The sequence below is a fragment of the Anguilla anguilla genome, chromosome 16, assembly GCF_013347855.1.
Source record: "Anguilla anguilla isolate fAngAng1 chromosome 16, fAngAng1.pri, whole genome shotgun sequence".
Lineage (NCBI taxonomy): Eukaryota > Metazoa > Chordata > Actinopteri > Anguilliformes > Anguillidae > Anguilla > Anguilla anguilla.
In genome coordinates, this window is record NC_049216.1 from 20,741,020 (window position 1) to 20,755,418 (window position 14,399).

The following is a 14,399-nucleotide window of genomic DNA, read 5'->3' on the forward strand; positions in this document are numbered from 1 at the left end:
GGGGGGCTTGGGCTTCAGGAAATTCTAAGGAGTATCTAAGCTATTTTTTTGAGAGTTTGACTCTCACTGCTGTGTTAATATTTAAGCCCCTTGAGCACCGTTGGTGCAGTCTGTCAGGTTCCAGCAGCCATACTCAGAGTAACTTCAGGAGCCATAAATCTCACCCCCTGTCGCTGGGCCTGCAGGCAGGTGGCCAGTGTGTTCCAGGTAGACCGCAGACACTGTTGAGGTCTGGAAGTGTTAGATGCTTTTTTGGTGTAAATTTGGATCGGAGTCTCAGGCTGGCTGGCCTGGCCCCATGGAACACAGCCATGGCAATAGATCGTTCTGGGGGTTAGTTTAAATGTTCTGCACTTCTTCTTTCCAGAAATTGCCACGGAGACCCCGTTTTTAAATACAGTCCATTTCTCAAGAAGCCAACCACTGTGCCGTTTGGTTACTCTTACCTGTGCTGGAATCAAAAGAGAATGTGCTGGACTTGCCCTAGAATGCACTTTGTTCTCTTTATTACTCTAACGTCCTTACCCATACATACAATGTGTAGTACTTAATGATGCACTCTTCAAAAGAGAACAAAAGTACACTCTATAGCACTGAATTCAAAGGTTACACAGGTAGATCACACTATGGCAATTATTATAAACGCAAAACAAAAGTTTGTTTTTGAGTTGATACAATACCAGTAATTTGTTTTTTGAATGTAATATAATGGACTCATACTGCGTCAATAGAGACAGTGGATCATTTACCTCTCAGAAAGTATATCTCATCATAGAGATGTAAAGGCGCTTATGTTTTATTTTTCAGCCATCTTATAGCTGTTGTGAGTGTGTGTGTGTGTATGTTCTAAAACTGAAAGTACACTGTTGAACCCAGTACAGAGTTAACAGACCTGGCCTGCAGCCTCATTCTCTCCCTCCTTCCTCCTGCCCTCCAGATCCTGCTGCAGGGGAAGAATCCGGGCGTGGCTTGGGAGTACACCCTGCCCTGGAGTGAAAAGAAGCCAAACTACACCTGGGGGGTGGTGCGGTCCGACTGCTCGGCACCATGCGCCGGAGGTGAGCAGAGTCAGCTGACGGGAGCTTTATAAGCGCACGGGTGGGGGCCATAGTGTGGGCCCGCGCTTAATAAAGCGCCTTTGTGAGGAGTGAAAGACTGGGGCAGACCCACCAATCACTGCACCCCCCCTCTCCTGGCATTTTGTGATGGCACTGTGGCGATTGTCGGGATTCTTATTTCCGTGCTGTGCCCCTTGTGAAACTCCTCGCCTGGGCCACAGTAGGCCACCAGTATACTGGCTTGTATAGAGCCTTTGTGAAAGGCCTATAGAGCATATACTGCTGGCCTATGCATCACGAGTGCTGCTGAAAACTGGGATGCAGATACGGTTGAGCGGGTATCCTTGTCTGGAGCTTTTGTGGTTCCGTTCCCATTTGTGTCGCATCCATCCACATGACCAAAAAACTGCTTTCAAAGGAACAATATGATGTTTTATATGTATATATCCCATTCCTTTCCCCCTCTCAGGTCGGATATCAACTAAAGCTGTATGTTTACAAGACCAACGAATGCAAGTCAACTCTACTCTCTGCAATCCTCAGACAAGGCCTGTAGTGGGATCTGTCCTCTGCAATACACAGCCCTGCCCTGCCTAGTGAGTCAGAGTCCCCTTACACTGCACCTCACTTTTCCACTGCTCAGCTGGAGATCCCAGAGAATTAAACCTCTTCTCAGGCTCATTCCATAATGCAGTGCATGTGCGTGTTTGTGTGTGTGTGTTTGTGTGTGTGTGTGTGTGAGTGGCTGTGTGCGTGTGTGCGCATGCGTGCATGTGTGTGTGTTGATGCATCTTGTGAAGTACTCCATGCATGCCTACTTCCCATCTCCTTGCCGGCCGCTCGCATACAGCTTACTGCTGCGGGCTAGCCCATGTGGCAGACAGGGAAGCAGCTTTGTGTGTAAGTCTTCTATTGACAGTACATAGCCTTTCTTTCATCAAGACTTCTGCCAGGCCTGAGTGTATGCGTGTGTGTGTTTGTGTGTTTCTGTGTCTGTGAGTGTGCACACGTGTCTATGTGTGCATTTGTGTACATGAGTGTATATGCATGTGTATGTATGTATGTATGTATTTGTATTTGTATACTTGAGTGTCTGTGTGCAAGTGCATGTGTCTGTGCGCATTCACGTACATTAACATACTTATTTATGCGGTTGTGTGAGTCTGACATTAGTATATGTGCGTAACCAGCCCATTGTGGGAAGACATTCATGATAAAACAAAAACCACAGATCACACACGCTCGATTGCTAGCTGTGCTAGCTACAATATGTGTGCATGCTTGTGCATATTTGTAACATAGGCTATACTGTACGTGTATGTGTGTTTGTGAATTTGTTTTCATTTGAGTGTGTGTTTGTATATTTAACCCTGATTATGTGTTTAAGTGTGTGGTTAAGTGTTAGTATTGTGAACCTCAGCGCGTGCGTGTGCTGCCCCCTTATCCATGTGCACTGCTGTAGTGGTTAGCTCATTTAAGATCAGTGGCCCAGAACCCCCTGCACTTTGTCTGGCAGTCATTGTGGGCACTTTGCTGTGGGCATGGACCTCTCTGGAGCCTCCTCCACGGATACTTGCCACAGGTCTCGGCTGCACTCCCTTTATTCCCAAACCAAACAGGATTAGCATGGCCTCCAGACAAGAGCAGCCTGCGATGGTAGTCACTGTGGAGAGGGAAGAAAAGCATGTAAAGAGATGTAGAGCCTCCTACTCCCACACACACGTGTGTGCATACACATACACATGTACACACACAGGCACATGCACACATATACACACAGGTGCATGTGCACACACACAGAGGCACGCACACAAAGAAAGCAATTCAATTAACACTGGCCATCTCATTAAAGTGACATCCAGTAGACTGGGGAAGTGTATGTTTAAGAGCCATTACAGACCAGTAAATGGACATTCACTGGTTGTCATAAAAGCAGGCATGCAGGAGAATGGTCCAGCGGGACTGCCAGGGTTTGAGTGCATGAACACAGCTAGGGCAACAAAGTACAGAAGCCATGCAAAGCGCTGTTATCAAATGTTTACAGACAACTGAATATGTTTCAATATGCTCTGCAGTCAGTGGTTTATTGTTAGCTCTTTTGTGATGGCAGTTTATTGAAGCACAGCTTACAGCTTGACATTAACAGCAATGCACTTGTGTTCTACTAAAGTCTACAACTGTCACGGAGCTGGCAAGCTGATGCTTGTCGTGTCTGCATGGAATGCCATGGTTACTTGCAGATAGGAAATGAAGTCCATATGACTATTCTCTAAAAGAAAATAACAATACATTTTATTTATTTTATTTAAAGCCTGACAAATCTTGAAAGAAATTGGATTATTTTAAATAGCCCAATACTGGAAGGAACTTGTTACATCGCCACTGTTATTGAACTGGCATTATATCCTCTGTAATTGAAGCTATATTATTATCGTTCTGGTAGATCAAAAGCCAATCAATCATTTACGCTTTCCTCTGGTAGTAATAGGAGTGATTACTACTTTGATTACCCTCCTGAAATCAACATGCCTGTCTCATTATTTTATAATATATGTTTTCCTCAACTCTGCAACTACTGCAGATAGTCTGGTAAGGTCATAAAAGGCCTTTTTCATGAGAAAACCAAACAAATATAATATCATTTTGACATAGTACTATCCATTCAAACAGAACTCTGTGCTTTACTGCTAAATTTATATTTTATTCCTGCTCAGAGATTTCTTGGATCGCAGGATTGTGCTCAAGCTTGAGAGGAAACGTGCCGTCTTTTCAAATAACACTAACATATACTCTAGAAGAGCCTTCCACATCAGCACTAGATCCCCGAAATTGTCAGCCTGCTTTTGTTCGGATTAAGTGCTTGGATTTATGGATGATAAAAAATTTAGTGAGGGGGACGGAGGAAGAAAAATAACTCTTTAAAACCACCTCCAAAACCTCAGTGGGCATGCATTCAAAAACATGCAAAAAGAATAGAAAGTGGATCGAAAGACGAAAAAAAAAAAACTTGCTTATCTTTCCAACAAATATATGTAGTGATGACAGGGCTGTCCATGTTTTATTATAGCAAAAGAACTTCAGTTCCCATGGGGCCAGGTTCGTCTAGCCGGCCAGGAATCCACAGCTCGGCTCTGGCCAGACGCTGCATGCTCGTTTGTAAGGGCCACAGGCTTCCGTGTAACGTGGAACGCTGGAGATCAAACGGCACGGGGACGGGCCAACTCTATCTCCACCTCCAGAATGCCACCAAAAAGATGGATGTTCACATTTAAAGAGTTTTGCAGTGCCCCGGTTCCTCCACGCAGAGGTTTTCCCTAAACAGAATGGGGCTGTAAACTGGCTGCAGCTGCAGAATCACTTACCTAGGCCTTCCAGTGTGGCTACAATACATGGAACAAACCGTGCCGGAGAAATATGAGGGTGGGAGCTTTGTTATGATGAAAAAGAAGAATAATAAACAAGTAGTTACATTTCCAGGCTGTTGATGTATCAGAAAGGAAGAACAAACATTCATTGCCAGGGATTTTATGTTGCTCAGTCTCACTGGGTAAATTTGTGTGTGGCTAGGATCTACCATTTTGGCTTTGACCTATTTCATTGGTTTGTGACTTTGTTGAATAACTGCAGGTATAGCAAACCCAAACCCATCCCATCAACTTCAGAGGTCAGCTGCTCACTACTCCACCTCAGCATGCCAACTGTTATATAACATGTCAGGAGGAGTGCTTTGGAACTGATGCAATACACAGGCTCATGCGTGGAGGCTGCCTTTAAAGCAACCCGCGCCTGTGCAGGGAGCATAGCGGCGGACGAGGAGAGAGCTGCTGTAGGGTTAATCAGGAAAGTATATTTCAGTCTGAGCTCAGCTGGTAGCTTGTGGGCTCTAGGCATGTTGTTTGGAGGAACTGATGCAACAGTAACCTGAGGAACCCTGTCTGGTCTTAACGTCACGCTTCCCATGATGGGACATAACCAGTTGTGTCCCACTGCTGTGGATTAATGAGAAAGCTAAGGCTGAGCAGATGACTGTCGGGCCCAGCCCAGGCTAAACCACCAAGGGGCCACTTTTTAATATTCCGTAGATATGGTTCCCTAATTGTATAGCTTGAAATATTTAAATTGTCAAAAGATTTCAAAATGGTAAATTACAGCATGCCTGACAATGGTTTGCAGTGAAGCAGTGAGTGATTACTGATTTACAACGGACATATTTTTATTTGCACGATGATAAAAAATAAACCTTTTCCTTGGGCTGCATTTGGCCTGTCGAGTTTATCTGCTTCTGGCCAACGCTGCGTGGTTCACGTTTCCCCCCTCAAATTACAGTTCAGCATTTTCCCTCCAATTTGTCAAACAATTTGAAAAGGAGTTGGGATATAAATAGACAATGTCTCGACACAGGTCCCGGAGTGGGCAGCAGGGGCGGTGGGGTGTTGCCAGGGCCAAAAACTCAACCCCTAGCTCCACCCGTGTCAGATGGCTGCCGTCTTCACCGCACCATTGTCAGGCCACTCATTTACGATAATCTCCCCGGCCCAAAACAACCTCTATTTTTGAAGAAGCTTTTATCTCAGTCCAAGAGTGACTCCCAAATACCCAGATTCCATGCAGCTATCTTAATAGCCGAGTGGGAGCGAGTGCAATTCAGGCATACCGCGGTCGGGCCGTTGAGTCAGAAGGAGGACACGCATGTGGGATTGGGCCGCTCAGCATGTGGGGAATTAGTGAGAGAGCTTCATGTCTCACCTACGCTTATTTCTGGTTCAGTTCAGCAACACCTGGCAAGGCTTATTTTCTGTGACAAGAGCAAGCCTTTTGGGCCAAATCCAAGAGCGAAACTGCTGGAAGGGTTTCGACAATAAATCGAAAATCACACCCTTTGATCGCAGCTTTAATTACTGCACATTATACAATTTCTGATGAATTTGCTGTGTGTGTGTGTGTGTGTGTGTGTGTGATTTGCACTGATGTGTAATGGAGAGAGAGATTTGAGTGTGTGTAAATCCCTAGAATAAACCGGATTCAGGATGCTGATTAGTGATTTGTGCTGTGCAGCAGACAAGCTGCTGAAAAGGGGGAAAAAGAATTTCAGATAATCTGATGATTCAAGCTGGTATGAAGGGAAAAAAGAAGTCTTTCCCTCAAGTGCTTTGCACAGAGCAGGTAGGATACTTCCTGAGAGCCAACAGATTAATGGCTTTTCAAATTACCTATGCTTAAGACACACTGAAAAAAAAATCATGTTTATCCTTTTTTATGATGGGCAGCAAGAAGGGCTTGTGTGGCCACTCAACTGTATGGGGACATCAGGCAATCAAACTGGTGCCATCCTTTTAAACTAGGATTAGCAACTACTAGTTAGTAAGTGCAATGGGATCTAATAATGCTAAAAATCCCATTGCACAGTACAGTGCGTAAAGGAATGGGCTTATAACCAAAAGGTTGGCAGTTTAGTTCAAAATAGGAGTACTGCTGTACTCCAGAGCACACTAATTAAACGTCAAAATATTAATTAAAATATCTAGCCATATGTTATGAATGGGTAACATGTAAAATGACACACAGTAAGGGGATCTGCTAACCAAACAGATAATAATAAATTGCATCAAGGGTAACATGTTAGCAGAGTTCTGTAGCTCTGTTCTGCATTTAAAGGCAGAGCACATTTCATACTAAGTAAAAAAAATAAATAGTAACTATCCTGATTAGCCCCTCTGGGGCATTGCGTATGGTGAAATGAGTGCCCCCCCTACTGGATCTTTGACATCAGCAATGTAGTTTTCCTGTTCTGCATTATCCATTTGGCAAGAGAAGGCAGATTGACATAGCTGTGTCAATAGCATAGCTGCAGACTGCGCTGCTTTTGCCTCAATCTGGTGAGTGAAATTTGGAGCATGCTTCCATCTGTGCAGCTGAAGGAGTGACTAACTCGTGCCTCTCTCTCTCTCTCTCTCTCTCTCTCTCTCTCTCTCTCTCTCTCTCTCTCTCTCTCTCTCTCTCTCTCTCTCTCACTCTCTCTCTCTCTCTCTCTCTCTCTCTCTCTCTCTCTCTCTCTCTCTCTCTCTCTCTCGCTCTCTCTCTGTCTCTCTGCCTCTCTCTTTCTCTCTCTCTCTCTCTCTCTCTGCCTCTCTCTCCCCACAGCTGGGTCACTGGGGAATGGGGGGCGTGTAGTCGCACCTGCGGGGGCGGCCAGCAGACACGCCCGGTCCGGTGCCTGCGCCGGGTGACGTACCAGCGGGAGGAGGCGGTGGTGCACTCCCTGTGCCCCGTCGCCGCTCCATCCCAGGTGCAGGCCTGTGCCGTTCAGGCCTGCCCACCGGAGTGGAGCTCAGGGGCCTGGTCACAGGTAAGCTCTCTGCTGCAGCACCATCCTCACTCTTCAGCTTCAGTGCTTCCCTGTCCTGAAGCTGAGGTCTTCCTACATTACAAACAGGTTGAATCAGGCTATAGACTAACACGTTGCTCATACTAGGGTACAGGGTATATTTCAACAGGTGACAACAAGAACACCTATACAGTTGGGTACGAGAGTAGTTGCTTGTTTTTTTAGACGAACATCTCCTTTAGTGCCCAATATTGTTTTTCCATGATAAATGGAAATAAAGGCAATAAAGGCCCTTGCATCGACATGGGTTGGGCGCATTAATAAGATTTGCTGCCGTATTTTATGTGTAATTTAACCCACTCATACTAGCTCTGCACTCAAATACAGACACTTTTGGTGGGGTTACCAATGTGCACATACGAACATTGAACATGGGGCAGACAAGACGCATGTGATGACCTGCATTGTGCTGTAGCTCTCAATGAACTGTAACTCAGCTCTATCAGCGATGAATGAAGATGTTCTATGTTTTAAGCATGAAGTACTACATTTAATAAAGCACTCCAAAACTGATTCACTGCCAAAAAGAAATAACAACTACACTGCCCTCTGCTGGATTACTGATGAATTTCAAGACTTAATTAAATAGTCACATATTTTAGTGTTTTGCATATGAAACCTTGTGTTCTCTTTCAGGCTGTACAGTCTAACAAGTCTGTACAATCTGTAGCAGTATTTTCTTATACTGGGAATCAAGAAAAAAATGAAACAAATGGGATGTATGCCTTTCAATGGTTCCATGTTAACACCTTCAATTTAATGCATTTAAATGACTTTGAATTGCGAACAGATTCCATGTTAGAAAGGCTGGCCGAGCATTGCACAGGACTGCCATTGCAGAGCTGACGTCCTGAGGGTAGTCTGTGACCTCACACTTCCGAGCGCTCTTGACTCTCTTGATTTGCACAGTTGGTGCTCGGGCTCTGACAGTGTGAGCTGTGTGTGGCACTTCCAAGTGTGGCACTGTCATTAATCTGTGTCAGGCATGACAAGAACTGTCACAGCGATTCCATGGAAAGTTCATCCATCACCAGTAACACTCATGCACCTTCAAATGACATCACTTCCAGCATTCAATGTCTAGACAGTGGCATTTCCCTCCTTTATCATAAAAAGGGAAGACTGTAGGCTGTGTGTATTTAATATTGCAGATTGAGTTCAGATTGAGTACACAGGTTTTGACTGGTTATTTCTACATCTCAACAATATTTTAGTGTCAACCAAAGTTGTCTGTTACTCACCTCTGTAGGATTGTATAGGTTTTCTGTGATTTCATGAGCCTATATTTGCCAGTATGTCAGTTAAGATTTTCAAGTGAGAGTGAAAATTTTCATTTTTAGTTCAGTGACTGTTACCCATTTTATGGAAAATACTGGCTTTAATAAATGCTGTTATTTTTTTCCCTGTTATTTCAGTTTTCCTGGAAAGCCTGTCCTCAAATAGAATTTAAAGAGGCTTGTTTTTAAATGGGTGTCTTAACCAATACATTTATGGCAGTGGTTATTTTCTTTCTGCCCAGTCAGCATAGTCAACATATCAGTCTGACACAGAGAATATGTGAGAATCTTGTACTGTAAGACAGAAATGGAGAATGATACGAGATGGCGCAGAATAGAAAAGACTGTTATGTTGCCTTTCAGAAGTTTTTTCCCCTCATAATTGTGCCACCTAGCGTTGTATTACATTTTAACCTTGTTCAATTAAGAGGCTGATGTCTTCACTTCTGCCTCACAGTACAAAATAAATCATGTCCTCATTCTATTGTCCTCATTTTTGGCCTCTTTTAAAAGGTTTTTCTTTCCCATTCCCCTTGGATGTGTGAGTAAAGAAACAATCTTACATAATTTAGTGTTGAAAAGTAGCATGTGATGCATACAGTCCACTTTGAAAAACATAGGTCTATGTTCTTAGCAGCACTGGAAGAGGAAACTGTAATAAAACAATGTAATCATACAGGCCTATTGTTCTACTTTGTCAAAAAAAAAAACAGAAAATCCAGCCAGACATTACAGTTACGGTAGATCTGTTTGATACTGTATTAAGTAAGTGCTTTTGACAGAATGTGACATCATAACTGGGTACAGACAGCTTGTTGATTTACAGCCACACTTGACACTGAGCTCAGTGCGACCTGTGTACTCTCATATTGTTCATATTGAAAGTGTATCTGTGTGTCTGTACTTGCAGTGTTCATATTGAGTGTCTCTGTGTGTCTGTACTTGCAGTGTTCATATTGAGAGTGTCTCTGTGTGTCTGTACTTGCAGTGTTCATATTGAGAGTGTCTGTGTGTGTGTGTGCTTGCAGTGTTCTAAGACCTGTGGGCGGGGTCTGAGGAAGCGCAGTGTGTTCTGCAGAAGCACTGACCCAGGGGCCAAAGTCATGACCCTGCCAGACAGCGTGTGCAAGCCCAGCCCTCGGCCCCCGTCCCAGGAGACCTGCGTGGTGCGCCGCTGCCCCAGGAACGACAGGCTAGAGTGGCTGGCCACGCCCTGGGGTGAGGTGAGGACACGTGTGCATACTCGCGCTGCAGGTTAACCACCGCATGGGTTTGGACAGACCATTCACAGACCGCAGTCTCCAAGCTGGCTTACCACTGACTCAACTCACCCCAAAGTGCTGACACCGCTCTAAAACAGGAGAATGGCATGCCAACACGATGGTGGTGTTTAGCCATTCTTATTTGCACAGACGTTAAAATCAGTCACGCCCCTCCTTTGTGTTTTTACATGGAGCAATATTAATGCTCCCTGGGAGGACAGTGAGCTTGCCTGAGCTGGCAAAATGGCTGATGGGTGCTTTCCCTGCAGTGCTCCTCGTCCTGCGGGCTCAGCGTGCAGAAGAGGGAGCTGCGCTGTGGAGAGAGGGGACCCCAGGGCCAGTACACCGAGTTCCCGCCGAGGAGGTGCAGGACACTGGCCAAGCCCACGCTGGAGCTCCTGCAGACCTGCAGCAGGGGGGCCTGCCCCGAACCCCAGCCCCAGCCCCAGCCCCAGCCCACACCGGGCAGGACAGCCAGCGCCATGGTGCTGGGGTGGTACTCTTCACCATGGCAGCAGGTACATGCTCTCTCTGTTTCACTCTCTCTCTCTCTCTCTCCCCCTCCCTCTCTTTCTATCTCACTTTTGTCTTTCTCTCTCTCTCTCTCCCTCCCTCTCTCTTTCTATCTCATTTTTGTCATTCTCTCTCTCTCTCTCACACACACACACCTTCACCCTGTCTCGGTCTCTCTGTTTGGCAGTGCTCAGTTTCCTGTGGGGGAGGGGTACAGACGCGCAGTGTCCAGTGTCTGAGACAGGGGCGGCCCATGGCAGGATGCCTGCCCCACCACAGACCTGTCGCCTCCCGGGCCTGTAACACCCACTTCTGCCCCGCTCCCACCCCGGCCCTGACAGGTAGAGTACAGAGCTATGAACCCTGTTCACTTCTCTCTCTGAGCCCTACCAGTCATGTGTTACAGTGCTGCAGTCCTGCACAGCTACACTGTTTAAATTCGGTACACATTTACTCTAACAGTGTGTCTGCTGTACAGGCAAATTATGAAAGCTGTGAAATAATTTGTTCTAAATTAGCATCTGTACATCTTAAGAGTGACAAAAAGTGGCACTATTATTTATGTTCACAGGGCTGGTTTAAACAGTTTCTGGGCACCTAGGCTAAAAAAACTCCACTAACACACACACACAGGTTCCCATTTCCTTTACCCAAGCTGACTACAGCTCTGCTCATCACATGAGGGGGTGGTCTGGGACATTTTTTTAATTCCTTTTTTGTTAATGATCTGGCCCTGTTGTAGGTTTTGTTTCTTTCTGCTGCCCCAGAGTCTTGTATGTTAGTGTAGCTGGAGACATTGCCTTTGTTTGGAAAAAAAAAAAATGAACAGCTGAATCTAATTGTGATTTTTGGGTATTTATGTCTCCTAGATGAACAGCCTTGCATTGACTCCTTCAGCTGGTGCCACTTGGTTCCCCAACATGGCGTGTGCAACCATAAGTTTTATGGGCAACAGTGTTGCAAGTCCTGCTCCCTCAAGAAGCAGTAGCCTTGTCCGACCGGCCTCCCACTTGCGATTGGGCTGATGCTCGAGTTCGGGACTGTGCTGACTGGAGCTATGAAAACACAGCAGAGCAATGTGTGTCTGATGGCCCTAACTGGATTTGGGATCACTTTGCAGGAGAACAGTCTTTGTCCTGGAGTACTTGATAACTGATAAGTGGGTAAAAAAGGCAAATGATTATGGCTATTGGTTTCCTTGTGTAAACAATCAGTTATTGTCCCTTGACTGGAAATACAGTATTATAACATACTGCAAGATACTTATTATGTAAATATGTTATCATTGTCCTTGTTTAATACATCTTGAGATGGTGACCATCTGTTTTTAAGCCATTGTGAGAATTTTAAGGAAGTCCACGTACATTCTTGTTGATGTCTATTTGAAATATATATTTGTATTGTTGTATATATATATATATATATATATATATAGACATCAATACGCATTGAAGCATTAACTTAGGCCATACTTGCTTGCCCTTGTGAGCTCTTTATGAGATGTAAGTGAACACATCTTAATAGATTTAAATTATTTGTTACCCATGCATCACTTCAAACTACTACTTGTTATAATCACAGTTATCACATGCACTTATGCTCCCTGGCCCCTGCATATTATTGCTGGTTTTTGCTTTGGGGCAAGCAAACCTACACATTCAAGTGTAGGTTACAATCACATGAGTATTTGTGTGTTCAGTTGTTTGTTTTAAATGATTGCATTTCCTGTGCCCAGCCAGCAGTAATAATGTTTACAGTTATGTGTGGTCCTTTGCTTGGCTGGTGAATTCTATGGATGAACTTGGATGTAAAGCTGTCTTCCTTTGTCCGTAACCAAGGACAGAGTCCATATCATTCCTATTTGACAGTGCAGGTGGCGCAGATTAATCTTCTTGTCTTTATTAACACAGAGGGATGTCAGGGTTCGAGGGAGATGAGTGATGAGTGACAGCTGGTGGAGGGGGCGATGGTTAGTGGGATGGTCTCTGACAGACTTTTGCTTTGATTCACATTATCCAAAGGAATATTTTTATACCACAGGAATAGGAGTGGTGCTTGCATGCTTGGCTCACTTCAGACTATTCTCCAGGAATCTGGGGACTACCTGAGGGTGTTTACCTGGACTGACCAAGCATACATGTGGTCACAGGCTTATTCAGAAAGGCTTGATGTGTCCAGACCTTTTCCTGTGTGTTCTTGCCTACTCTCTTTGGACCACTCTTAGTGCCTTTTAAAATAGCAACTGGCTACAGTGCCAGAATCCTTTGACTTGCCTCCTCCCCCACTCCCTTCTCCCACTGTGTGTTTGGTATCAGTGGCTTCTGTGGACAAGCTCGTTGTGTTCCTGTAATTCCTGCTTCTATAGCAGAACCATGAAATTCACAGGAAGAAATAAAAGGGAACAAGACTTTCCAGAGCACGTCAGGTGAGCCCTGAGGGAAGAACGGGAAAGAGACTGGAACCTGTGTGAATATTGTAGATGGTAACAGTCCCATGTTCTCCTGCACGGTCCAAACTGGAGGCAGTTCTGACAGCCTATGGCTCCCACGGTGAGTAAGGGAACTGGATGTTCTGCTCAAATCGTACCCAATATGGTGATTCCATTTCTCCCTCTACCCCCTCAAATTTGGAAATGGGAGAGATTCAGACAGGCATGGAGAAGCAGGATTGTAGGACTGGACATGTCTAGCTAGTCCCAGTGATAATTTATGGAGTTTGCTCTGGTTCAGGGGCTTCTGGCCAATATCACAGTTTGACATGGCAGCTTTCCTCACTGGCAGTGTATTGCCATCGCATTGCAACATTAATAGCTATGATAAACAGCTGTACTCTGAAAAACCTTGTCCATTTGGTGAACATGAATTGCTCAAATGTAAAACTGCTCTACATAAGAATAAAAATTGAAACCTCCTTTTATGGACTAATGAAAAGTGTTTTCATCTTTTATGGATGGGGAGAATTTGAAATAGACACTAAAGGGAATGCTCAAATTTTAATTTTATGATTTTCTTTGATGCACTCCATATTTGATACAATTATTGGTAAGAATGTGTTATATTCTAGTCATTTTCACTCCTCTGTCATTTTGAAGTGAAAAATGTAATTTATTACTGTGTGTATACATTCTGAGACTAGTTGTGCCTGACATTGACATACCTATGCGTCTATATCTGAAACATGGATAATAGTGTCCTAATGATGTAAAAATAGCACAACATAAGGGAAATATAAAATTTAAAAACATTTTTAATAAAACTATATTTCCCACTTAATTGCACTCGTCGTCTTGTACAATACCTCAGTGGGGTAATTGTCATGAACAGAAACATTTCACTGCTATTTCCAACATTACTGACAGAGCGAAGCACATGACTGCATCCATATTAGTAAAGCCATTTTCCTGTCGATTTGTGGTGGGTGTAGAGGAAAGGCATGTCATTTTTGGCCTGGTTACTGTGCATGATAGTGTTTCTGCTTAATTCCCTTTATGGCTTGTCATACATGTCTGGAGCTATGCAAAATAACTTTTTATCAGCTGAATTGGGTTTTGTCTTACACTGAGAGCAGATTCTGGAGCGGATCTGGTTTAATTGGGCTACTGTGCCTGAGGTCCTGGATAGTCACCAGTGTAAACAATTGCTTTACACCATGTGTTACATCAGACCATTCCTGGTGTGGTTGGCCTTGTTAGTCAGTCTTAATGTTACTCATTACAATGTTATTGTAGCATTGACATTGTCTGTAAGAGAAACTGTTAAACTATTTAAATTAGGTAATATATTGAATTTCACCAAGCCTTGCTTGGAAAAGTCTCTTACTCCCTCTTCACTTCTAAAACACATCTGTCTGTGACCTTTCAGAGCAAAACAACCTGATCGATCATAAAGGCAATGCAAGAAGGTTA

General features: G+C 44.3%; 1 protein-coding gene across 2 annotated transcripts in view; it reads left to right on the plus strand.

Annotated features, from left to right (window-relative positions):
• LOC118214873 (A disintegrin and metalloproteinase with thrombospondin motifs 18-like) overlaps positions 1 to 13,709 on the plus strand; it is a 41,177-nt gene extending 27,468 nt beyond the window's left edge. For both annotated transcript variants that reach the window (XM_035395144.1, XM_035395145.1), the window contains 7 exons: positions 938 to 1,058; positions 1,528 to 1,654; positions 7,200 to 7,404; positions 9,749 to 9,943; positions 10,252 to 10,500; positions 10,683 to 10,836; positions 11,365 to 13,709. In XM_035395144.1, the coding sequence (XP_035251035.1) occupies positions 938 to 1,058; positions 1,528 to 1,654; positions 7,200 to 7,404; positions 9,749 to 9,943; positions 10,252 to 10,500; positions 10,683 to 10,836; positions 11,365 to 11,483 (1,170 nt within the window). In that variant the 3' untranslated portion in view covers positions 11,484 to 13,709. The remainder of the gene's footprint in view (positions 1 to 937; positions 1,059 to 1,527; positions 1,655 to 7,199; positions 7,405 to 9,748; positions 9,944 to 10,251; positions 10,501 to 10,682; positions 10,837 to 11,364) is intronic.
• Positions 13,710 to 14,399: the final 690 nt, after the last annotated feature.